The following is a 24,742-nucleotide window of genomic DNA, read 5'->3' as shown; positions in this document are numbered from 1 at the left end:
TACTGAATATTCCAGATCGTGTCCCAAATGTCTTTCTGGAGGAAAAGTGACATTTCCGCTGTACTGAACCCCTGTTCCGCTCTTTCTCACCTTGTACTTCAGTTTTGAACAACACAGCATAGCATTTGCACTTCATGGCATCTGAATATGTGCAAAGTCACAGATTACCGTGCACACTTGCTCACGCCATCTGCCGCTGTGCGTGAGAGTGCTGTTAGCATCAGTTTTCAGGAAAGGCAGGCTGAAGGACAGAGGGCAACATTCATTTACATACCCGAGAGCCACTCAAACTCATTAATGCATACTGCGACCAACCCAAAACATCAAAAATGCACTACAGACCTGACCTACCAAAATGCTATGAAGGGCATCAAATTGTCTATTCAGGTAGAGAATAAATAATGTGTGTGTGTGTGTGTGTGTGTGTGTGTGCGTGCGTGTGTGGTAGTGGGGGTGCGAGATAATCAGTATTACAGTTGTAATGTCAAACAAAGCCACTGCTAGTGTCTCAAGGCCTGTTGATGGCCAATGACTGTCTGGAAAACACTTTTCTCCTCTGCTCAATAACTTATCACAAGGCCACACACAGGCCTGTGTGTGTGGGGAATACACGCTCAGAATAACTCACACACACATCAGAGGCAGCATGTGGTGTATTTTAACTTCATACTAGATTGTAATCAATCTAATTCACAAGGTTCTCTCACTCACTTGATGACTACATGTATATGTAAATGAATGACCTTTAAGCATATGGTTACAGACTAACATCACTCATCATTAACATGCTTTATAGGCGAGTAATTACCACCTTCAACCACATGTTCAGGTTTCAGCCTTATTAATTATCCCGACATGGGTCGTTCCATCTGAAATACAACCTCCAGTGGGTGGTGATTCCTTCAAAACTTGGGATTCATTAGGAAAGTTACTGCAGTCGGCGCCAGCAGAGGAGCTAAATGAAGTTTGCCAAAGGCAATTGTGGCGTTTCCAGTTTTTGTTGCACTTTCGAGGACTGCTTTGATGAGTAACCATCTGTTGGGTAACTTTGTCAAATAAATGTCCATAAAACGTGCCATAAACATGAAACCTGAGGAGGACTATCATTTTGCCTCACACAAGTCATTAAGTTTCTCATTGCCATAGACAGAAAGAGACTCAAAAGCCATCTCCATCTACACAAAACACTAATGAGATTTGATGCCATTTTCACAGCTTGAGGTAATTCATTGCAGTTTTTTATGACTGCATTACCCCTGTTATATCTTTCCTGTCTTTTTCTTTGTTTTTCACTCACCCAGCTGGTATTCCACACCAAATGCCCCTGTGAGTGACAGCTGCTTTACACCTATCCCTCTTCATCAAATCAATGAAAGGGAGTGTGAAAGGGTATGAAGGTAATGGCATGTTGCAAAATGTCAGGTTTTTACAGACATCGTCTGAGCAGACAAAAGACAGCAGGAAATGCAATTTTTATGGAAAAACCTGTAATCTATGTGAGGGCATTCTACACTTGAATGATTCTGCTGGGATTTTGACAGGACCACAACTTAACAATAAAAAAAAGACAATGGTGGAAATTATATTTTTGCCCTCGGGCTTGATGCAACAAAGGCAGTGATCAAATGTTCAGTGTTTTGGCATCTGGAAATGTGTTCTGAAATTTAAGCACATAAAAGAAAACACACAGCTTGGTTTCATGTTGTTCTATGTTCTTGGTGTGTCAAATTTTTTAAGTAGTCATATATTATTCATAACATTTATTGTAGATATTCCTTAAAATGTGAAATATACTGAAATAATTGTGATTTATTCAATACAGTTTTCAGGGCTACTAATATGTAGTCATAAAAATGAGTGCAGTATAATTGAACTAGTCAAGCACTCAAATTGTCGTCTTAACAAGAAAGCAGTGACATTTGAAGCAAGTCAGGAGAAATTCATACCAAAGACCCCTTTTTGCATACATTACCCTAATTGAAGAGGGGAGAACATTATGTGAAAGCCTGTTGACATTTTCAAATAGCTACGATATAAAAGTGTCTTTCCAAATTATGCAAATCCTGTTTTTATTTCATATATTTGAGTTAGGAATTAAGGATGAGTCTGAAACAGTCGAGCCTCTGAGGAGAGACATTCAGCATTTCTTATTTACTTTATATTGACTTGAAAATCAACTGTTAAAACACTGTTTAGCAGATATGTGAAACCTGTTTGTTTGCTGCATGATTCATACGCAGTAGCAGTTCACAAGTGCAGTAAATGTATCCGATTGTTATATTGGAAATTAGGAGTGCATGTCACATGTGTCAGCATACGCACGTGTGCTGGTGCATACTGCAGGAATACAAATGTCCAAGCTTGTCCATGTTAATGAAACATTTACGGTGCAGATATGTGGACGTGTACTCTCTAATAAATTGTCAATTGAATGTTAGGCTGTACACAGAATGACGGGAGCCCCACTGAGCAGAGTGGATCTCCATGCATGCATAAAAATTGTTATTTCACTGGAATGCCATGTTACCTGAGGAGTGATACCATGGAAGTCAATGTTGGGAAAAGGAAGTGTCTGTGTTTTTGTTCCAATGGGAGCAAGGAGAGGGAACATCTCTAATCAAAATGGGAAGATGACTTTGGTGAGAGGATCTCCAATGAAATCTGAAAATCCATATGCGTCAGACACAGTTTGATCTCATTTAAAATGTTTCACAGAATGCATCTGTCCAGGAGTAGGCTCTAATTCTATACACAATTAACCAAACCTGTCACTGTGATTTATCTCAGGCTTGCCAAAATAAGAGACTTCTTTTGGGCTCAGGTCTTTAAAAAACTTTTGTACATTTGTTACAAGGCCAAAGACCCAGAGCCAAATGTGGCAGTTTTTGGCATTAATCATAGGTCTCAAGATCTTAATTTTTCTTTCGAGGCCAGGCCCATGCTGTTGCTTTCTTATGGCTTTCGGCAAAACATCTCATTCTCAGGCAATGTAACTGATAACCATAACTTTGTAAAACGACAGTATAATCTTGCTATTTTCATTTATTTTAGCATGCGAGTTTGATTGGCCTTTGCTTGTTTTGTTTATATTCTTTATTATATTTCCCACTTTTTTATAATAATGCATAAATGTATGAACGCCCAATAAAATTTTTTGAATAAAACAGAGGGACTTGGATAGTTCTGCAGCATTTTTTCAAACTCTCTGGTTCTCACTAAAACGGGGAATGCAGAAATTTGCCTCTGTCCTGCTGGAAGATGCCGATGGGTTTTGCCACACAGTCGGTGGAGAAAAGCTTAGCCTCCCGCTTTCAAAGACCTGTATTGATGAATGGCTGGCTGTCATAATACTGCATCGACCTGGAGTCTGCAGGTGGGACCAGTCTGAGAGAGGTGTTGACTGTCTGACTTTAAGGTGCTTGTGAAATAGAGGGTAAACTAAATAATAGCACTCAATACAACATGCTGAGTAGATGCTGGTATATAGAAGTGGCACATCTTCATTCCAATTCAAACCCTTGCTAATAGTATTAAAAGCATGAGTAGTCTTGTCGTGTCTACGTTGCTCTTCTCTTCACCTCTAATTGAGCTACTTTTAAAGCAAATAGCCTCCCGATAGTCTTAATCCTGCTTAATATCTAATGTCAATGGCCAAGGAGGCTTTCCGTGAACAGAATCACAGAACACCACCAAACTGTAGTCTCAGTAACGTTTTAACATGCAAAGCTTGTCTGCTCATTAATGATGTATAGAGACAGCAAATCCTCCATGCTAAATGATATAATAGGCCTAACTCATTCTTGATCTTCTGGATAACCCCTCCTCGAAGATTAATATATTTTTGTATTTTTAATTATCACAAGGATAAAATCTCTGTTTAACTAAAATGATTACCCAGACATCGTGTAGAACTTTTTGATGAGGGTTCACATACATGCGGTGCCCTTTGTGTTCACGCAGTAATGTAGTCAATAATTTTGTGAATGCTTGACCAGCCACGCTTAGAAAATACTCTCACTTTCAACAACAAGAATGGATGAGTCATTAAATGCAATAGAACTGACCTTCTCTCATAACCTTTGCATGCGGAATAAATAAACATTATCATCCCCCAAGAGAGCTGGTTTGAATACAATCAGCTGCAGAAAAATGTCTATAACTTTATAAAAAAAATATCTTGCTTTAATAACAGCATCAGCATATTTTTACACTTAGACCTAAAGTAAGCTCTGGAGGAGTCAGTGACATTCAGCTAAGTATTGAAAAGCGGTACTGCTAAGTAAACAAGGAAAACACCAGGAAGAATATCAAGTAGGTCAACTTACACTGTTTGCTTCCATTTGTCCCTGTTTCTCTAGGAGGAAAAGACAAAAGAGCAGCTGACCAAAAGGTTTTAAAGCTGTCTGACACATTAGATGTATGGAAAATTAAGCATCAAGACAGAATTATTATGATTACAATTTCCACAAAAGAAAGGACGTAACCACAGTGCCCCTGGTTTGAATCCAGCAAGGGACTTGCATGTCATATTTCTATCATTATCTCTCTCTGGTGTACAATTTTCTGTCGCTTTGCTATGAAACAAAAAAGGCAGAATAAAAAGATGTCATGTTCATGTCACGACCAATATGAATGTTAGTGGGCAAGAAAACCTTCAAGGATTATTCATTGACGAGCCGAAAAACTGAACTTTTAAGATAACACAATACTGTTTCAACCACCCCACACTCAAAAAAGCAAACTGGGTGTCTGTTACCTTCTCCTTAGTCTAACATGTAGCTTCTACTAAATAAAATGATGTTTTGTGGTTGAACAGTTTTAAAACATGTAGTTTTAGCATAAAATGCAACACTTTAAAATTTACTAGAATACTTGTATGTTAAAACAACCTAATTAAATTGCTGAATATAATACTCTATAATACTCTATAATATAATAATTTTAATACTGAAAATTATTTTTTTCCTGAATAATTATGTTCATTTTCATATGATAAAGGTAATCTTTTAGGCTAAACCACTTCAACTTTACTTTGTTTTGTTGGTTCAGCACAATTAATTCATGTACTTCATGTACTTCGCTAAATTAAAGCATTTTATTTAGGTGGAAATTATTTCCATAATTTTATTACGTTCTGGGAACAAGTTATTTTTTTGAGTGCATTCAAAAAGTAAATAATTGATTTCTTGTTAATAGTTGAAAAGCTGAATAGCCTAAATGGGTTGTATTAACTAGTATTTCTCCTTGTCTGCAACATGTATTTTATAGAGAGTGCAGTGAAGAGAAATGAGTAAAACAATGGAGATGTGACAGTTCCACTAGTAAAATCTGGCCATTTCCACCACTGGATATTGCTTGTCCTGTTCTCCTCATGAGTCATCACATTTACCATGTTTTAATGTAATAGACATTAAACTAAATATTTGTCATGAGAAAGAGTGGAAATATGGGTTGGAATTGTTTTGGTAGTTAACACAACAAGCACATGTTAGCCACCAGCAGAGCCACGATGTTGCTCTAAGCATGTGGATGTTACTACAGCAAGATAAATTCACATCATGAGAACATGAACATCTAAATTGTATCTCTAATAAGGTAACATGCAGGGCTTAAAAGCAGTGATTAAACTGCTGATCACGTCATGACAACTGAGCCATCTCCATGACAACTGAGTAAATTTCATATGCTGACTAACACTGAGACGCAGCAGAAAGCCTCGGAAAAAAGCTTCTAAGTGATTGTCAAACTGGTGATAGCTGTTTTTAAGATACGTCCACATCTGTCTGTTTCAACATTAAACCGTCTCATGACATTTAGAGTTAAATAATGTAAACATGAACAGAAACTTTTGGCAGTCCCAAAACCCACTTTTTTTAGATTTTTACAAATTAGGAATTTTATACAGCGCTTAATGAATTAATGAATTTCCTTATTATCCCCCAGTCAATCCTGTTGATATATTTATCTCTGTTAACCCCACTTCTAAAGGCATCATATCTAATCTATATAACCTTATTTTCTAACTACGCTGCTCTTCAATGGCAGCTATAAGAACTGCTTGGGAACAGGACCTAAATTATACCTTTGCAGAGGACACATGGGACTCGTATCGGATACATTCCTCTTCTATGTGTTCTCTACATGCACTTTTGCAATTTAAAGGAGTTCATCGTATCCACATATCAAAAACCAAATTAGCGCAAATGTACCCTGGTGTCGATCCTGCGTTATCAGAAATCCTTCATCATCAAATTGAGCCCAATCCCTTGTCTGGTATTTTTGGCATTGCTCCAGATTTAAATTTACCTAAAGCTATGCTCAACTTTCTGGCTTTTGCCCCTTTACTAGCCCGACGAGCTATTTCACTGAAGTAGATTAGATACACTATTCGGGGATCGGAGAACAAATAATACAAAATATAACGCCCCCTCTTGGTATTTTATGAAAACCCTCAACAATAATTTCGGAGTATTTTTTTTTACTCTGTCCATTTAGTCCATTGAGTCTCCTTGCTTTAAAAAGTGTTGTATTAAGAACAACAGCACAGGAGTTGGTGGTGCCAGATTCAATCAAGTTGAGTCATATACAAAGTAGAAATTGCAAATGAAAGAGTTTCTGACCTGTGCACCTCAATGAAAAGCATTTAATTCCAAATCTGACACAGCTCGGATAAATGAATGAAGCTATTTGTCCACTACGAACATTACTGAAAACTTTGGAAAAGTAAAATTAAAGAGACCAGCTGAAGAAATAAATGGCAGATAAATGGCAACATGAGCACGAGAATGGGCTTTTCATTCACTCTTCCAATTTCCAGAGCCGGAGTCCAACGTGCCGCTCTCTCCCGTACACAAAGAGAAAATGAGCACGGCATGAATCGGGGCCACTGGCAGAAGTTTTGAGCCAGTTTTATGGCTGCTCAGCATTTCTCTATATCAGCAGCCCCATAGCTCCACAGCAACGCTAAATGTAGTCCATTTAAATCCAAGGGGAAGCTCATGAGTTGCCACATGAGGATTCTAGTGGGTTTAGAGGATAGACAAGGTGTTAGATGTTTCAGTGAGGGATGCGGAGACTGGATACTGTGTGTATATATTTTTAGGAACAATTGTACCTCTTTATAGACCACCACAGAAAGATTTAATTCTCACTTTAGGACATGCTGGGATGAGTGTAACATGTAAATGTGAACCCCCCAAGCAGTAGAAATGCAATTAAGGTAAGCTAGCCTGCTAGGAAGGTTAGCGCTGCTGGTAGTGAAGTGCCAGGTAGCACCCCCAGCACAGCTTCCCTCAGGACTCCCACTCTGCTGGCTGTGCAATGAACCAGCGACCCCTCAGCACACACCTCCCTTCCCAACACAGCCACTGGTGATAAATTACCTAATCCTCCCTCTCCCCAGCCGTTTCTATTATACAGCCTGGGCTTGTAAAGAACAGCTCGGAGGAGAGAAAGGGGGTTGAAACAGACAGCAAGCGGAGGAAAAAAAAGAAGACTTATTGACAGAGACAATGACAGTGTGAAGATATAGAGGCCAAACAAAGGCAGGAATCAGCAACCACAATCTTCAGTCTGTGTGTCCTTTTTGATGTGGAAAAAAAGGAGCACTCAGAACCACTTAGCACGGTATTTCTAGACAATTATGTCTGACAAAATCCATCTCCAGAGAGATCCACAGATGTGTCAGTTTCTTAATGTGGATCATTACAGAAACATTTTAAGAATGGACCAGTCAGAAAGTCTTTTTCTGCAGCTCCTGTGATGTTAATGTGGCATTTATGTGGGTTTCATGCTGGGCTGAACCGGATGTCAGCTTTTTACATTCACAGCTTCTATTGAGACAGTGGCAATGCCTGACTTCATATTAAAAAATAAATAAAAATAAAAATAAAAAAAAACACAATCCTGAATTTAAAGAAATTGATTTTTTTAGTATTGTAGTTAGAAAAAATATCATGAAAAATGAAAATAACTTTTTTTCATAGAAAATTGTGACTTTTGGACTTTACAACACTCTGGAATTACTTGAAATGTTTGGACCACACGAGTCAGAATCTAACTGGGCCAATCTTTATCTACAACTTTACAGAAATATGAAACAGAATGAATACACATGCAAGCAAAAAAAAAAAACCCAAACAGCTGCATTGCATTCAAGTATTGATGCAGAATTCGAAGGTCAATGTTACAGCCCTAATTTAACGAATCTTCTCTACGGATTAATGTGATTCCACCACTGAACATGCACACCTCAGGCATCATTTTAGCTGAGCAAAGAAGCAGCTACAAGGGACAGTGACATCAGTGCTCAAACCCTCCCAGAGGAATGCTTGTCGTCACTCACACTGGCACACACACTGCTATGGAAACAGCAGGAGTGTGAGCAATGAGCATGCATCGGGGTTAAAGGGATACCGCAAGGCACATACACAGAGAGAGAGAGATAGAAATAACTGAAAAACAAAGCCACTGTGGCAGTCCATTGAAGATAATGCTGACACATGACCAAACTGTTCCTGACCAGCTGTGTAAGGAAGGCTGTGTTCACATTTCCCTCTAAAAAACCCACTACAGAGGTCAACTGAGGACTAAATGACTCTCTGTCATTGTAAAGGCAGGGTTAGCCAACAAATCCTTCCCTGTGAATGTGAGAGAGGAAACACAGCAGACCTTTTTCCTGAGCTTGATCTCGGAAGTATCTGAGAGATATGTGGCTTCAAAGCCAAGATGGAACGTATCCTATCACACAGCTCGCTGTACCAGCTGACTGCTATGGAAACAGCAAGTGTGAGAGCGTGTGTGTGCCAGAAGTTGAAAGGACATGACAGCCACACATACCCACACATGCTAATGCAGCCAGCCATGCTTATGCATGTACACAAACACAAAAACACACATCTGTTACCTATCTATATGTCAAACTCAGTGGAAAAAAAAAAGTTGGAAAAGGGCAAAGAGAGCAGCTGCAGCACACACACACGCCCGCACACACACAATCACACACACACACACACACACATGCACAGAGGACAGCATTCTACAGACTGGGCAGCCATTCAAACAGCTCTCGGTAACAGTAACCCACAGCAACCCTAAAACCAGCCCCCTTTCCCTTCCTCCTCAAGAGACACAGATCCATTGCCCAGTTAAGGGAGAACCGAATGAACCAGCAGACAGAGTGCCCAGGAGTGAAAGGAGGCTGTAACTTTACCCACTCTGCCCTGACTAAAGTGCAGCACTACCCCCCTTTTTAAGGTTCAGGAGGTTAATTATTCAACATGAGAGGGGATTTGTTGGAGAACTGAGAGTGGACACAAGCCAGCAGACACCCCTCACCTCTTTTGTTAACTCATGCACTCACTCGCTGAGTTTTTACACATGTACTTATTCCCATGGACAGAGGCATGAGCGGAGGCTTTTTTCACTCTTGGATATCATCCGTTACATGCAGGAACACACGTGCACACATATCGACATGATACCCAGCTGCATCAGAGTGTACTCATCCTGCTCCACATGTTCACACAGTAAGTCTTACTCCACTATCCGAGCGGTTCTCCTACCGTTGTGGTTGTGCTGCAGGGTCTCGAGCATGCTGGCAGAGTCGGTTGCCCCCAGCTCGGCCAGTCTGCGGCTGGTGGCGCTCAGCTCTGACCGCAGGTTGGTCACCTCCTGGCTGGCAGACTGAATGGCCCCATCGATGCGCTGGGCCAACTGCTTGTTGTCATCCATCATTTTCAGGATTTTTGCCTGAGGAGGAGAGGGGAATCCAGACAAGGTGTCATGCTGACAAGTTGTACATCTCCTGTGAAAGAAGGTGTCCCCAAATAATTCCTTGCTCTTTCTCTTTTCCTGTCAGTTCTCGGTCCTTTTTTTTTTCTTTTCTTTTTTTAATAAGAAAGCCAAGTTAAATCCTCAAAGCAGTTTGTCCTTTCCCTTAAAGAGAGGCATCCAGCTCAGGGGAAATGTGTATCTGCTGGAAGGAGAGTACGCTTTGGAGATGTGTGTATATGTGCTGTGAGTGTGTCAGTGTGCGAGCATGCCCGTGTGTGTGTTTGAGAGTTCCGTTACAGCATGAGAGAGAGAGAGAGAGAGAGAGAGTGTGTGAGTGTGTGTGTGTGTGTGTATGTGTGTTAGAGAGCCAGCACTGCCCGTGTGAAATGTGCTCCCTGCAGCTGACTGTTGAAAGGACACAGAGCATTGAGAGATGACAAGCACCTTTTTAAATGGACTGTACCATTTGCAGAGAAAGTCAGGGGGGGGAGGGAGCTACACCATATAAGCACATAGAAGTCAGAGGTCCTCGGCACAGCTGTCTTTAGGAGATAATGCAGTAAGGTTCAGAGATTGCGTGTTTGAGTGAACTGACACACAAGACGTTTCACTAAGCCTGTTAAAACTGACTTGAGTGAAACACTGCCGCTTTTCCTCTTTCTCTTTCTGTGTATACTGCATGCACCGCCCTCCATGGACAAAGGGAAGGAAATCATTAGTTTGACAAAGAAGCTGTTGTGGAGAGAAAACAGTTATAGTTATGCAAACAAAGCACAGCAAGGTATTGCTCCTGCAAACCAATGCATTTTCAAAGCACTGCCTTCCTAAAGATTCCATTAAAACGTAACATGTTGAGATCCATAATAACCACAACAATATTTCAGTGATTAGTTAATTAAGTTAGTTTAATCATAAAAAAACAAATACAAACTTTTCGATTCATTGGATGAATAAAAAATTTAATATTTTTAATGTGGGCTTGGAAAATTGTGCTATTTTCAAACATTATTGACAATATAAATGAATAAAAATAGGTGCTATAGGTGCAGCGAATGATCGTAACCAAAAAAAAGGACCCTCATTATTATTCTTAAAATATTCAGGGTAGTTCAACTTAGATTTATTTATATTTTTTAACCTTGAAATTTAGCAGGGGGATTTGAGAGCATGAGATTTTTCCCATTCAATCTAGGAAGGGGAAGAATGTTCCTAACTCGATAATCCTGGTCGGGTGAATGAAACTTATTTTTTCTAAACGTAAAGATGACTGCTACACCTCAAAGGGCATTATCTCTGGTCAACAATGTAACAGAAAATCAGTATACTTTAGATGTAATCCTGAATTCTGTTCTGCTTTGCTGTTGTTTTTTGCTTCCTGTAAAGAGGAGTAAAAGGCAACAGATACAGGCAGCACAGACAGTTATGCCACCTGTTTACAGATAAGTCTAATCACTCACAGCGAATTAAACATTAAGGCGTCTTTCTCCTCTTCGCAGCATCAGAGAGGGCTACTGTTGAAAGAATTTGCTGTGAGGGTGTGGAAACTGTTTCTTTTATTGGAGTTAAAGCACTGCAAGACAATGACATTCCAATTGTCAAATATAACCCGAAAATCAAATAAGAGACAGATGGATACCAGAAGCTTATAGGATAGAAAAGCCTCATGTTGAATCCAAAGTAGCTCAATACTGAGACTGCAGAGCTGACAGAGTATTAACATGTTTGTCAATAGGCATCAGATACTAACAGCACTTAGAGGATTATGTTGCTGTCATTTTTTCTTCTGACTATACATCTATTTTTTTAATTAAATTAAAATACTGTCAATAATGTATAATCTTAGTACTTTTGTACATGGGTAATGATGAGGCAGTATTGAAAGCATGTTCCTACAACAATACTGGTTACTTTTTTTTTTTTTTTTTTTAAATGTACACTAAATAACAGGCTTGTTTTATTTGTCGCATATTTAGTAATGATTATTATTCAATGCCATTTTGGCTCGACTAAACTCGCTCTTTTTTTGGTTTTGCATTTACAAAAATTGTGGATAGTTCCAATTTTTTTTGTATCAGGAGCCAGGAGTTTTTTGCCTTTTTCAGAAAATTGTTTTGGTTTACAGAGCAGCCAACTTCACTGTTCTGGTCCAGTCTTACGGCTCAGTGGGCTGTTTTCAGTTTTAAAGCTTTTTAAAGCCCAATAAATACAACCTGTCCAGCACTAAACGGCAAACCGAAAAAGTCAGCGAGTAGCTGTCAGACATACAGTCAAGTATTTAGCAGCTAAATAGCAAGAATTTTTTTTCTGGGGAGGTGGTGGAAACCAAAACCAAGCTAAAAGAACAATGTATAATGCACTTACAGTCATGGAAAAAAGTATTAGACCACCCTTTTTCTTCGATTTTTTGTTCATTTTAATGCCAGGTACAACTAAGTAGGTACATTTGTTTGGACAAATATAATAATAACAACAAAAATAGCTCATAAGGGTTTTAATTGAAGAGCTGATATCTAGCCATTTTCCATGGTTTTCTTGACAATGATTTTGGTTATTATCAAGAAAACCATGGACAATGGCTAGATATCAGCTCTTAAATTAAACTCTTATGAGCTATTTTTGTTGTTATAATTATATTTGTTCGAACAAATGTAGCTTTAGTTGTTCCAGGCATTATAATGAACAAGGAATTGAAGAAAAAGGGTCTAATATGCCAGAATCACAACTCCTATTTACTGCTGCCTTTCTACTCACTACTGCCTCTGCTAGGTGACTTAATAAGCAACAATATGTCAATTATGTGAAAATATGTTATTGTCAGGTTAATTATTATTAATTGTTAGTGACAGGTTGTTGTACTGCCCCCTAGTGGCAAAAAAACCCAATTACTGCAGGTTTAAGCTATGACAAAAAGTATTAATTTTTCACAACAAAAAGATTCCCAAAGCTGAATTTATCCACTCAAACCACAAGGTCAGAAATCTTTTTCCATGAAGCTGGTAGAAATTAACTGTCTAGTTAAAAGGACACTTACGCAGGGCAGGGGGCCTTCTAGTTGACAAGCTGGATACACAATACTGATACATCACTGAGTGTTGCAGAAAAAAAGTCTGTTCTCATCCTCTCAGTATCCAGTATCACAGCCAAGGAAAGACGTTTTGACAGTATTGACTCTAATTGTTGGTTGTAAAAATAAAGCACTTATAATTAACTGCTCGGTATAGTTGTCTTTGAGCTTCGGGGCTGAGGAAACTGCCCCAGTTCCCACCCACCCCCCAACTCAATCCTGCACTTCTCAGCTATAATCTGACATTCGGCTGTCAAAGCATGCCCACTCACTCAGCAGTGCAGCTGTGTTGTTATTGTTTCCCAGGGTTATGTGAAGTTAGACCCCAACCCATCCAGCATGAGGTAAGCACAGATCGGCCACCACACTGCACAAGGTAGTAGCAACTGCTGTGTACTCCCAGAAAATGTTGCCATTGCCTCAGGCGACACTGTGAGTGTGTGTGTGGGCTTAATATTAAAGTCCTCACTGTTCTCTCAAATAAAACTGACTGTCCTGTATGCAAGCAAAGGGATGGGGAACAACACACACACACACACACACACACGCACTCTCCTCTCGTTCATCCATCTGCCCAGACACAAGTCACCCCTCCCACTCAGCAAATGAACATCATGTTGTTATTTATAGACGACCCTGCTGCTGTATATGATACATTAGTCACAGGGGAGGGCATGCACAGACACGCATACTGTACACTCATTTACACACACACATACACTAGGGGACTAATAATCCCAAAGTCATTTGATGTTCATTAATGAAATTCATCTCTTGTCATGTGCAATAAAAGTCTATTGTGACCTTCTGGCTAATTAAAACACTGTGGTATCCAAAGTGTGTAAGTGGATTTGTTTTTATCCATCTTATCTTATATCTGTATATCTACCCCTTACACTCACTGTAGCGTAGGAGGATGTAGTAAACCTGCATATATCTGTTGGTATACATATTTGGCTAAGGCTGCCCCTAAACCTATGAATTTAGCTGCATCATTGTACACAGAGCAGTGCAGGGGCAACAGTGTGGCAGGCGGCAAACTTTGCAAGCCTGTCTCAAAATGATGTCATCACAATAGTAACTGTGGTGAAGTTAGAGAAGAGTAATGGAAACAGGCAGCAGCGTGAGGACGGACAGCGTGAGGTAGTCTGCTGGCCGCTGTGATGCTCTTAGCTTCAGTGATCTAGACAGCTCAACTACTTATAAAGCAGACCATAGTACAAAATCTACTACTGCCGTCCAGTGTTATTGACTCATCAGCTCACAGCGCTGTCAGCAGCCCGGCAGTTGAGATGCTCTGCAGTGAACTAGGATTTTATAAATGAACAATAGCCAGGTTGAAAACTGATGTTTCCGCATCAGAAGCCCCTTTCAGCTTGAGTTTCCTCAATAGCCCCGCTACAGTGCCGCGACGAGCTCTGCCGGCATTTCGCCTTAAGACTTTTATACTGATCTACAATGTCATTTAGCAGGCGCTTTTATCCAAAGTGACGTACATTTGAGAGTTAATACAACACAAGCAAAGTTGAAGTCAGAAGAAGAAACAACACAAGAGTAAGTGTCATGGGTTAAGTTTGAGTCCATTAGGACACAAGTGCTTTTAGGTTGTGCGAGCGGTCAATGCGAACAGTTTATTTTATTTTATTTTTTTATTTATTGTCCTCATCTGTGTAGATCTAGTGTGAAGGTGTTCCATAAAGAGCTGGGTATTTAGTCTCTTCTTAAAGATTGATAAGGACTAAGCAGATGGGTTGGCGTTTGGAAGTTTGTTCCACCACCGGGGCACGATGGAGGAAAAGAGTCTAGTTTTTACTGGTTCCGCAACGGCATAATAGTTCACATTGATCCCGTAGACTAATTGATTGAGAAGTAAATGTCGTGGCTAGGAACGGCAGTCTGAAAGAGGCTAGAGATGAAGAACAAAGGCATTATTTGGTATTGGCATTGATCTTAGGTAAGGTTTATTGTTACCTCTTTAGTAATCTAAGGCTACGTTTACACGAGGTCTGAACAGAAGACGCAAAAGTGGCGTCGCGTCTTCACTTTTTATTCCTCGTTTAGACGAGCATTTTCGGGAGGAAATCTGCGTGCATACGGTGACGCAAAAGAGTGTGAAATTCGATTGTATGCATGCCAGGCGGCATCACTTAAAGCGATAAGAGCATCTTTGGGTATGCAGAAGTTTTCACGCCACACGTTGTCATCAGCTACTACTTCAACAAAGCTATCCACCATCCACTAGATCTCCCAGGTCTCGTTCACAGCCGTCTGGCTCGCCTGCTGCATCCAAAATGTGATAGAGGTAATTACAGATCCTTCTCTGTTCACGAATACTATCTCTACATATCCTGTACATTTGGTGGAAAGACTCCTGTAAGTTTATTAGAGCTGTCAGAGCAGCTTGAAGGTCCGACGCATGGAAATAATACCACGTTTGTTTATTTTCCTGTACTGGAGCATGTATGTGACGTAAACACATACGTGACATGAGCAGATCTGAGCAGAGTTTTGCGTCTTGTCAGTGTAGACGGACACGCTACGGCGGAGCGTATTTAACTTTTCCACTTCGGAGGGTGGTTTCAGATTTTTGCGTCTTTAAGCCCCCAAAACGCTGTCACCGTCTAAACGAAAGGCACTTCCGATAAAATATTTTGTCGTTTTTACCCGCGAGCGTCCTCGTGTAAACGGGGCCTAATTCATGCCGTTTTCATGTGTAATTTCTTTGCCGATCTGCCTGAATTATCTACACTGACCTCATACGGATCCCCACATTGCATTGCCTTAAATCGAAACTGTTGAAGACTGCTTAAAAACATCTGAGCCCTTATGTCCCCACCACTTTTCAACACAAAGTGAGGCCCTTGATAGAGCGTCACTCAGACTACCATGCCCTAGGTTATTTTGTCATAACTGGCTCTGATTATTGGCTACTCTGAGAGCCATATGGAAAAGCAGCTACATAATGAACAACATGCTGTTTCTGGAGTTGTTTTCAGTAGTTGGTTCAGATTTACATCCTTACTTCCAACGACTCAGCATCTAAGAGCCATTACTGGTTTACTGCAAATGATGCTTAAAACACGTGAACATGAGTTGTTAACTTGATTCATGTCCGTGTGTACTACCCACAAATAACCCATCGCTCAAGTCTCTCCCTTGGGGTCTTGAATGCGTCTGCTGGTCAGTGGAGTGAATCAGGACCCACTGGCTGACTGAGGATCAGTAATTAGTGGGTGTGCTGGGGGTTTGGATTAGCATATGAATAGAGACAGTGGGAAGTGGGATCAGCGCTCTGCAACCATTCTTCATTGTGCTGCTGAGTATCCATCCACACAGCAGGCCTTCTGCAGGCAAGTAGCCGGATTCAAGTAAAGTCATACAAAAAAGTTGCAGCATCGAGGTCTGTACACGGTAGTTTTAAGCCTCGCCAATTAAATTTTTTAGTTACTGGGGCGGAATTTGGTTGCTAAGCAATAACCGTCAAGACTCACATGTATTAACTGGAATGTTTTTTGTTGCCCAGCAACAATTGAAACAGAGTTCAGCTGTGGGGGTAAAAAAAAAATACAGAAAATGTATACATCCTACACTGTTATAACTTTTGTCAGTGTTTGCTTATCTGATGTTTTAAAACAGATCTATCTATCTATCTATCTATCTATCTATCTATCTATCTATCTATCTATCTATCTATCAAAAAATTAACACACAAAACATACTGAACAATTGTTGACTGTCTCTTGAAAAAACAAATTGAGTTACCTTACTATAACTACGATTAGCCACATAGTAGTAGATATATTTCTTTCTCTCATTGACACATACATAGGAAAAGTCAAGTTAAGCCTATCTGCAAAATATATATATATATATTTTTAAATATATTTTTATTTATATAATATTTTTACTGAAGCTTGTCATGTGTGCATAAGTGTTATTTCTCCATATGTCTTTTTCTCAATATAATTATATAATTATATATATATATATATATCATAGCCCTTTCATCAGATAATGGTTACAGGATTTACTTCTGTGCTATCTCAAAAAATTGCCAGTCATGGAATGAGATAAGTTTTTAAGGGTTTTTTTCCCCCCATAAGATAAGCTTCATTAATTAATCACTGCATGGTCCCAAAGGAACACACACATACAAAAATCTGTATGTGTGTTCACACATCGGAATAGAACTGATGAAGAAACATTTAGCACAATCCACATATGGCACTCATCAGATATTTTTTAACATCTAAAAATGTGAATGTGCAGTTTTATGATTATAGTGCTTTCTGCTAACAGCAGTCAGTGTCGCTGCTGTGCAGATCCTCTAAATACAATGTAAAGATACCTCTACCACAATCTGTATTTAGTGATTCAGACTATGCCTCTGCAATGCAGAACTTATGGGCTGCACCAAAAAGCACCTGCTCATTGATAGCATCTGGAAAGGCCAGCCAATGAGGTGGAAAAGGTGCTATAATGCAGGGCCCTGCTCATGTGAATTCTTGGGTTGCTTGTTTTTTTGTTTTTTTGTGAGCAAAAAGGAAATGGTTTAATGTTCCCAAAGGAGTAAGGAAATGGGTTTTTTGTAGCTGAACGCTATCTTGATCTCTTATCAAGATCATCTTATCTTAGGGGAGAATGGGGCTCAGCAAAAAAAGTCTTTCTCTGCAGAGTCTGAACACACAGCGCACACAAAATAATAAACACACAGTGGATGCAGGGAGGGTGGCGCCACTGAGGAAAAGAGAGATAGAAGGATATTCTGAGAGGAGTGAAATGTTTCCATAACATACCAGGTCTGTGTCATTTATGCCCACTGTTGTGCACAAAGTCTTATATCTTGTCACTTGTGGGTAGAGGCTGCAGACAGCACCCAAAGGAAAGAAACCAAACATGCCCTCAGGCTCCTTCCACAAATAGAGAGCTTACACTGGGCCAACAGATCCTGCGTGACAGGATCAGAATGATCAGAAACGATTGTGTTCCCCCTCCTATGACTCACTATACTATACACAAACAACTCAGTATTTTCCAAGTAAGCATTCAAAGTTATTCAGGACTTCATCCAAGCACGCCACTATAAAGACATTTTTCATTTGCTCTTGCTGGGTTATGACTTTGTGGATCCAATTTAATTGTTTATATTTGACAAAACAGCTTTTGTGGATTAAAGGTTAAAGATTCGAGCCGCATTTTAAGGTATGTATCGATTGTTTTTGGTTCTATTTAAACACATGAGTTAGTTTGAGACCAACTTTGACTGTGTATTTGAATCCACAGGCTTTAACTCACACAAGACACAACCCAGATGACTCGTATTCAAAGTGATAATATGCTGTTTAGTGCCAAAGATTCTAAATAAACTGTTTTCCATACTAATAAAAACAGTGTACTATCTCAATTATGCATAAAGAGAGCAGACAAGTAACTGAGTGACACAAGACAAGTTATGAGATCATTCCACTGAGGTGGGTCAGACCAAGACAAAAAACAGACACAAGTCTTGTGAAAACACAGAATTATGTTCACTGACTAATCTGTTTATTCTCAAACCTCCTCTTCCTTCACTGTTTAAACTATCTGAGCACGGATAATACTGAGCAGCTGGAGGATAGGAGAGAGGCGGCTCTGTGCAGAGGCCACTGTCTGTCGGACCCCCACGGATTATATAGACAGTTGTATAACTGAAAGGTCACCAATTTGATGCCAAGTTTAAGCATAAAATGTACATAAAAATTGGCGACATGACAGCTTCTTAAAAGTGAAGCAAAAACATCTCTGTTGCCCCCTGGTGGCTGGCTGCAGTATAGGCCAAACTAACAACCCAAAGTACGTATCAAATGATCGTTTTAGGTAGTCCTTATGACACTTACATGTTTAAAAGTCTTTTTTCGAATAAGTTGGGTTTTAATTAGTTATTTTATGTTATAAAGGGAGTGTGACATAACGATTGACAGCTCGATTGACAGCTGTTATTGACTCATTATTGGTCAGGCAGATGTATGGGCGGGACCTAAATACTGTGGCTCCACCACCCTGTTAATTGTACAACATGGCAGTGCCCGTTTTCAATATATTTTAGCTTTATTTTTATAAAGTATGAGAAAGTAGAGACATGTCGTAGGCAGTTGTTTGCCCACACGTTTGCAATTTACATTAATTACAGCTGATATAATCTGCTCATTTCAACATTTGCCATTTTTTTACAACCATAGGAAATGTTTGTCTCATATATTGTTCTTTGCTAGCTAAAATGAAAGCGAGGAGAGATAACAAATTTGATAGTCAATCCTGTATCCAAATATTGTGCTACCCTGGAACATGATGAAAACCAGCTATCAGAAACATGCTATTCAGCTGCTATATATTGCTATATTGCTTTATTATTTGTTTCCTTAAAAGAAAAAAGAAAATGTCATGGGTTTATAAAACACATCAGATCTAATATTTATGATGAAAAATAACTTCAAAATGTCAGGATGTACATTTAAATTTCTAAAGCAATGTTTTCCTTAGTCTTTACTCCAGCTTTCTTTTCATCTCTTCCTTTCTCTCTTCCCTCATTATTTTTCTGTCTTAAAGACTGTAATTATATTCACCCCAATGAGACGAGCAACTCATGTGAGGCAGCAAACAGACTCCCAGTGAACAAATATCGATGCCTCTGCTGTCCTTGCCGCCATCAGCACTGCGTGTACCACCGGCTAAGAAATAAAATACACAGATGCAGCCTGGTGAACAGGGTTTGTTGACACACACAGAAGTTTTCCATTCTGCCTGACAAGAGTGGGAAGGTTAGAGGTGGGGTGTCTGTTATCTTCATCCCAGCTCGGCCAATTTCTCTAATCTCTTGTTCCATTCACACTAAGCTCTAGCATGGCCACGTGAGGCAGATACTGACAGCGATGGCAAACCCACTTTTTTTGGGAATGGCATACCACCAAACAAACCCTGGCCCTGTGGTAAAGGCTGAGAGCGAATCTCAGACACAACCAGGTTTGCAGGCTTTGATGGGAATTAAGATACACATTCCCTCTGAGTGAGACAAGCAAGGAACAAAGATCTCATACAGGTTTATAGGCAAAAGAGAGAAATGTGTTTATGTCGGTCTGAATGTTTTTGTGTGTGATATCATCGATCGCCTACCACTGAGGATTGTGAAGGTTGTGTTTGTGTTACAGATGGAAGTGGATCTTGTGCCCAAGCCTAACCCTCTAAAACAAAACTCACTGTTGGAAGACTGTCAGACTGTAGACACTGGAGGTAAAAGATTCATCAAAATAACATGGAACAGCATGTTTGCAAAGATAGTGAGTGTTTTTTGAGGTGGCGGAAAAAATCAATACAGTATAGTGTCGCGATATTTTGCGTGGCAATATTATATTGATTCATGGCCGCCAAGAATAGATATTGAGCGTTACCACGGCCTGAAGTTAGAATTTTTGCCGTTTTTGTTTATTTTTGGAGCCTGCCATTTGTCAATGAGTCGTCAATATCAGTATCGATTTACACTTTGTACCGGCAGATGCTCAATTTTAAAGGACTCGTATAGGGATCATGGCCAAAAAACTTGATTGGGAAATCCCTACTTAACATACTACAGTAGAGGAGCAGAGGATAAAATTTGTTTCCAATCTAAGTACTTTGGTGATATCAGAGGATTGCATTTGCTTTGAACTCAGTATTCGGCTTCATGAAATACTGTATCAGAATAAAATCTCATTAGCATGATGAGCATGCTTTTACCACCTCCATAAATGTTTTCAAAAGTGACTGTAGTTAACATTATACAGTAGCTGGTAAATGTGTGCGGCTCGCCTCTTTCATAGTGGCTCTTTTCACATCCATACTCAGATGTTTGCAAAACAACAAGAACAAAGAAGGCTTTTCAAAAGACCAAATGCTAGAGACGGTTGAACATAGATTCAAAATGCAGTTCACGACTGCTGTTAAAATGAGTCCTAAACAATGTCATTGGCTGGTGGCCTGAAGAGCTCACAGATGGTCCATTTTTCCTGCTGAAAGGAAGTGTGTGGTTGCACGTCTGATGCTGTTAGTGTTCCGGGAGCTAAAATCCCTGCGTAGGTGTGCGATGTATCACTTAGTGTAGTTAATTGCATGTGCATGTGTGTGCATGTATGTCTGCCTTTGTGTGTGTGAGAGAGAGAGAGAAGAAGAGAGAGAATAATTGTGTGTTTCAGGTTGAGGGGCAGCTCCTGTCTCTTCTGCTCAGTATTCAGCAGCCGTCGTCTCTGTGACGAGGATTGAGAGAAGCTCTGTTTAGGTGCTGTAGGGGGGTTGATGCTGGCTGGCTTGATGCATCCTTTCAAAACCACTTTTCTTCAGAGGCACAGCACATGGATGACAAGCTTTTCTACACGTCAACAACAACAAAGGTGGTGAAAAAATACCAAATATATATTCTTTTACTTGTAACAATATGAGAGCAGGAGATGTTATACTAAAAAACAATTCCTTTCAAACAGAACCCTTCAAACTGAAATTCACATTCGTTGCTAATAATTTCATTTATTCATCATCTGCATTTGTTTTGACTCATTGATCAGGCTTATAATTACCAATAAAAATTACAGTCATTAGTCTGAAGCACCCCCTGTGTTAGTTTTCTCCTTAGGCCATTTTCATTTTCATTTGAATCAGGACACGATGTTACAAAAGGAATGGCGACGTCAAAGGACTACTTATCGCTATGAGATTTTACAGTCTGGTCATCTGCCACATTTACTGCATCTCTATCTGCCCTATGTGCTCTGCTCCAAGCATTAAAATGATTTAGAAGGTATTATTCTGAGGTAAAATAGTTACGTAATGTTGCCTTTAATAGAATACCGTGTCATAGGAAATGTGTGGAAATCAATGGAAGCCTGGAATGGTTGAATAAAAAAATACATCAAAATGTTTAAAACTCTATGGTACTATGGTTAACTCAACTATGGTTTACAATAGCTTGTTGTGGTAAAATATAAGTGATTTGTCATGCTGTAAATATGCTTAAGTATAGAATAATACTAATCTAGTAATAGTATATTTTTTCAAGAGAAGTAGTTTTTCCATTATATTTGTTGTTTATTTTAAATGCTAAGACAGGCCAGGGTCAGGTAGGACACAAACCAAAGTCATCAAAGGTGAATATAGATGCTTTGTCCAATGTACTTATTTCATAGATTTTCAGAATTTGTCTATGTTTTGGCCAGTCAAGTACTTAGTGCATGTTTCTGCCCCTACAAGTTTATCTGACTGTCAGTACTCTTTCAAAATGTAAAATTGATGATCATGCATTTCTGAGAGGACAGGAGGGGATGTGCCAAGGAAAAATATACAAGTCTTTATTTTATGGTGCAATATTTTGAGCTATAACTGCAAAGCTAACAAATGTAATGACATATCACTCTTTTGATTGTAAGAATCAGTGTTGCAATATGCAAAAGACACATGAAATTGAATTCATAATTGAAATTGCTAAAATGATGTTGGGTTAACAGTTATTTCCCAATAATATTCATATTTGGATTCAGCTCAGTGCCAATGAGTTGATTGGTGGAGCATACCAAACTTCATTTTGTAAATTAATGCAATTCAAATCAATACCTAATGATGTTTACACTTGATTCATTTGCAGCAGAATTAAGTAGGCTCCATTGTCATTATGATTAGAGAGAGAAGAAACAGAAATCAGTTATAGGAATGGGGAGAGAGTTTCTAAACACCATGGGGAATCAGCTTTTCCATCACTCCTGGCGTTTCACATTGTACTTCTCCTGAAAATATGCAGATCTTTGCAAATGAACTCATTACCTCCAGTATTAAATTAGCATAGAGTGCTTACAGACAGCCTAAGTGCTGATTATGGGAACGATGGGATGCGGACACCTATGGGTGCTTTACGATTACAGCCTGAGCCGAGGAGGAAGGGACAAGCCAGAAACAGCACCTGTGTTGTATGAGGTGCATTGTTCATGGGAGAGGCAAATGTTCCTAGAGAACCTTCTCTAGTGTGCTTAGTCATAAGACAGTCCCATTATTGGGTGAGCTGTGGACACTTGGGGGTAAATTCACAAAGAATGGGTTGTGGCCGATGATAGCACCATGAATTGCGCGTCACCTGCAACCGTAGAAAGGACCTTTTCACTTGGTGCAAATGCGGCCATGAAGTTTTGAAGCTGGGCTGAAATTGTCTTCTTTTTACACATGGTGTGGGTAGTGCTGGATGAATCACTGACTAACTCCCAGTCTGACATGCACTTGGGCTGTATTTATGCACTGAGGTTCATTTGCATAGAAAGGGTCCAATTTTGCACCAAATGCTTGCATATTACCTCATTTAAATATGTGCAAATAGAACCAGAGAATAGAGACTCAATTTCCTTGGCAGCACAGTTAGGGGTGCAATTCACCCTCTGCAGGTGCTTTGGGAATTACATGTTTTGTTTTTGTCTTGTTTGCACATGTTTAGCAGCTAAAAAAAGCCTTGCAATCCTTTTGTGATTTCGCCCCTATGTTGTTTGGCCTCTGCCACTACTTTATGAATGTGTGTGTGAATGGATGAATAATGACATGAAGTGCAAAAGTGCTTTGAGTGTTTACCAAGACTAGAAGAGAAACCACAGTAATCCACAGTCCTAAGTATCTGGTGTGATAATGCTGAACTGATTTCTAATTGGTTTTTTCTTAGTTCTTAAGAGGCGTTATCAACGAGCGGACAAAAGAGCCTTCACACTTCTGCGACAGTGCTTGTTCCATTTTGAAGCAGGACAAACATGGCGGTCACAAACTGGTCACAAACTTTCTGAAATTACAGTTAACGAGTAGACGAAAATGTGTTTCTTGAAACAGTTTTGGTGATCAATAGGCAACGCAGGAACCAAATCTTTGGACAGTGAGTTGCGCTGGACGCCAGTCATCCTATCAAACTCGCCTTACTTGAGAAAAAAGTTGTATTTGGCTCTGTGGGGGACACATCGGCTGGAAATCTGTCTGAAGAGTGACCAGAGGCATCTGCCAGAGCAAATACAACATGAGCTCATGACGGGTTTCCAGGCTACTGAGCTGAGCTCAACTTGAAAGACTGCAATGATCAAATGCTGGCAAACACATTACAGGTTTTGTTTTTGCCAGCTCTGTTGCAATATCCTAACATATGTATCCTGTTCATATCTGAAAGTAATTCCTCCTGTCAATGTGGAGCCAGATAAAAGGTCATCTGTGTTTGACCCCGAGCCGACAGAGCAGCACACAGTCCAACATCCTCCGGCACTCTACAGCAGGGTTTGAAAAGCAAATGAAGGTGAAAGATAAGCTCAAAAGTGTGATAAAAAAAAGAAAAATTCTTGCAGAGACTAATCTGAGTTTCGCCAATAGGGAGATGAAGCACCAGTGTTTGAGGATGCCTTGCAGCTGTTACCAGTCCAGTCCGCAATTCTGCATGGTTGGGATTAGTTTGCTAGCTGTGTATCCAAATATGAGTTTCTGAGTCAGTGAGCACAGTGAGCCCCCTTGTGAAGTCTGTTATGAGGGGGAAAGTGGAGTCTTGAAGAAGAAAAATAAGTAGCAGCAGAAGGTCAGGTAAGTACTAACATGTCCGTCATTCAGCTCACCAGCTGTGTGTATGTATGTGTGTGTGTGTGTGTGTGTGTGTGTTTGTGTGTGTGTGTGTGTGTGTGTGTGTGTGTGAGTTAGTGTCTGTGTGTGGCTCTCCTTCAACATCACAGGAGTCAAAATGGAGAAAAAAGCTGAGGACCTCGGTGACATCTGAAAACCGCAGCATCTGAGGATCATGTCATAGAAGTTAATATGATGTGATATTTTATTGATTTCTTCTTGCTTGCCCCCTTCGTCCACAGGGCTCCTCCTTCAGGACACTTCTGCTCAGGGGTTGCTTCA

The 24,742-nt window shown here is 39.8% G+C and overlaps 1 protein-coding gene across 2 annotated transcripts in view; it reads right to left on the bottom strand.

Moving 5' to 3' along the window:
• The window catches only part of kazna (kazrin, periplakin interacting protein a), a 225,185-nt gene that overhangs the window by 138,751 nt on the left and 61,692 nt on the right, over positions 1-24,742 (bottom strand). For both annotated transcript variants that reach the window (XM_059332591.1, XM_059332592.1), the window contains exon 3: positions 9,564-9,750. In XM_059332591.1, the coding sequence (XP_059188574.1) occupies positions 9,564-9,750 (187 nt within the window). The remainder of the gene's footprint in view (positions 1-9,563; positions 9,751-24,742) is intronic.

The sequence above is a fragment of the Centropristis striata genome, chromosome 5, assembly GCF_030273125.1.
Source record: "Centropristis striata isolate RG_2023a ecotype Rhode Island chromosome 5, C.striata_1.0, whole genome shotgun sequence".
In the NCBI taxonomy this organism is placed as follows: domain Eukaryota; kingdom Metazoa; phylum Chordata; class Actinopteri; order Perciformes; family Serranidae; genus Centropristis; species Centropristis striata.
This window is presented reverse-complemented; position numbering and strand designations above follow the sequence as displayed.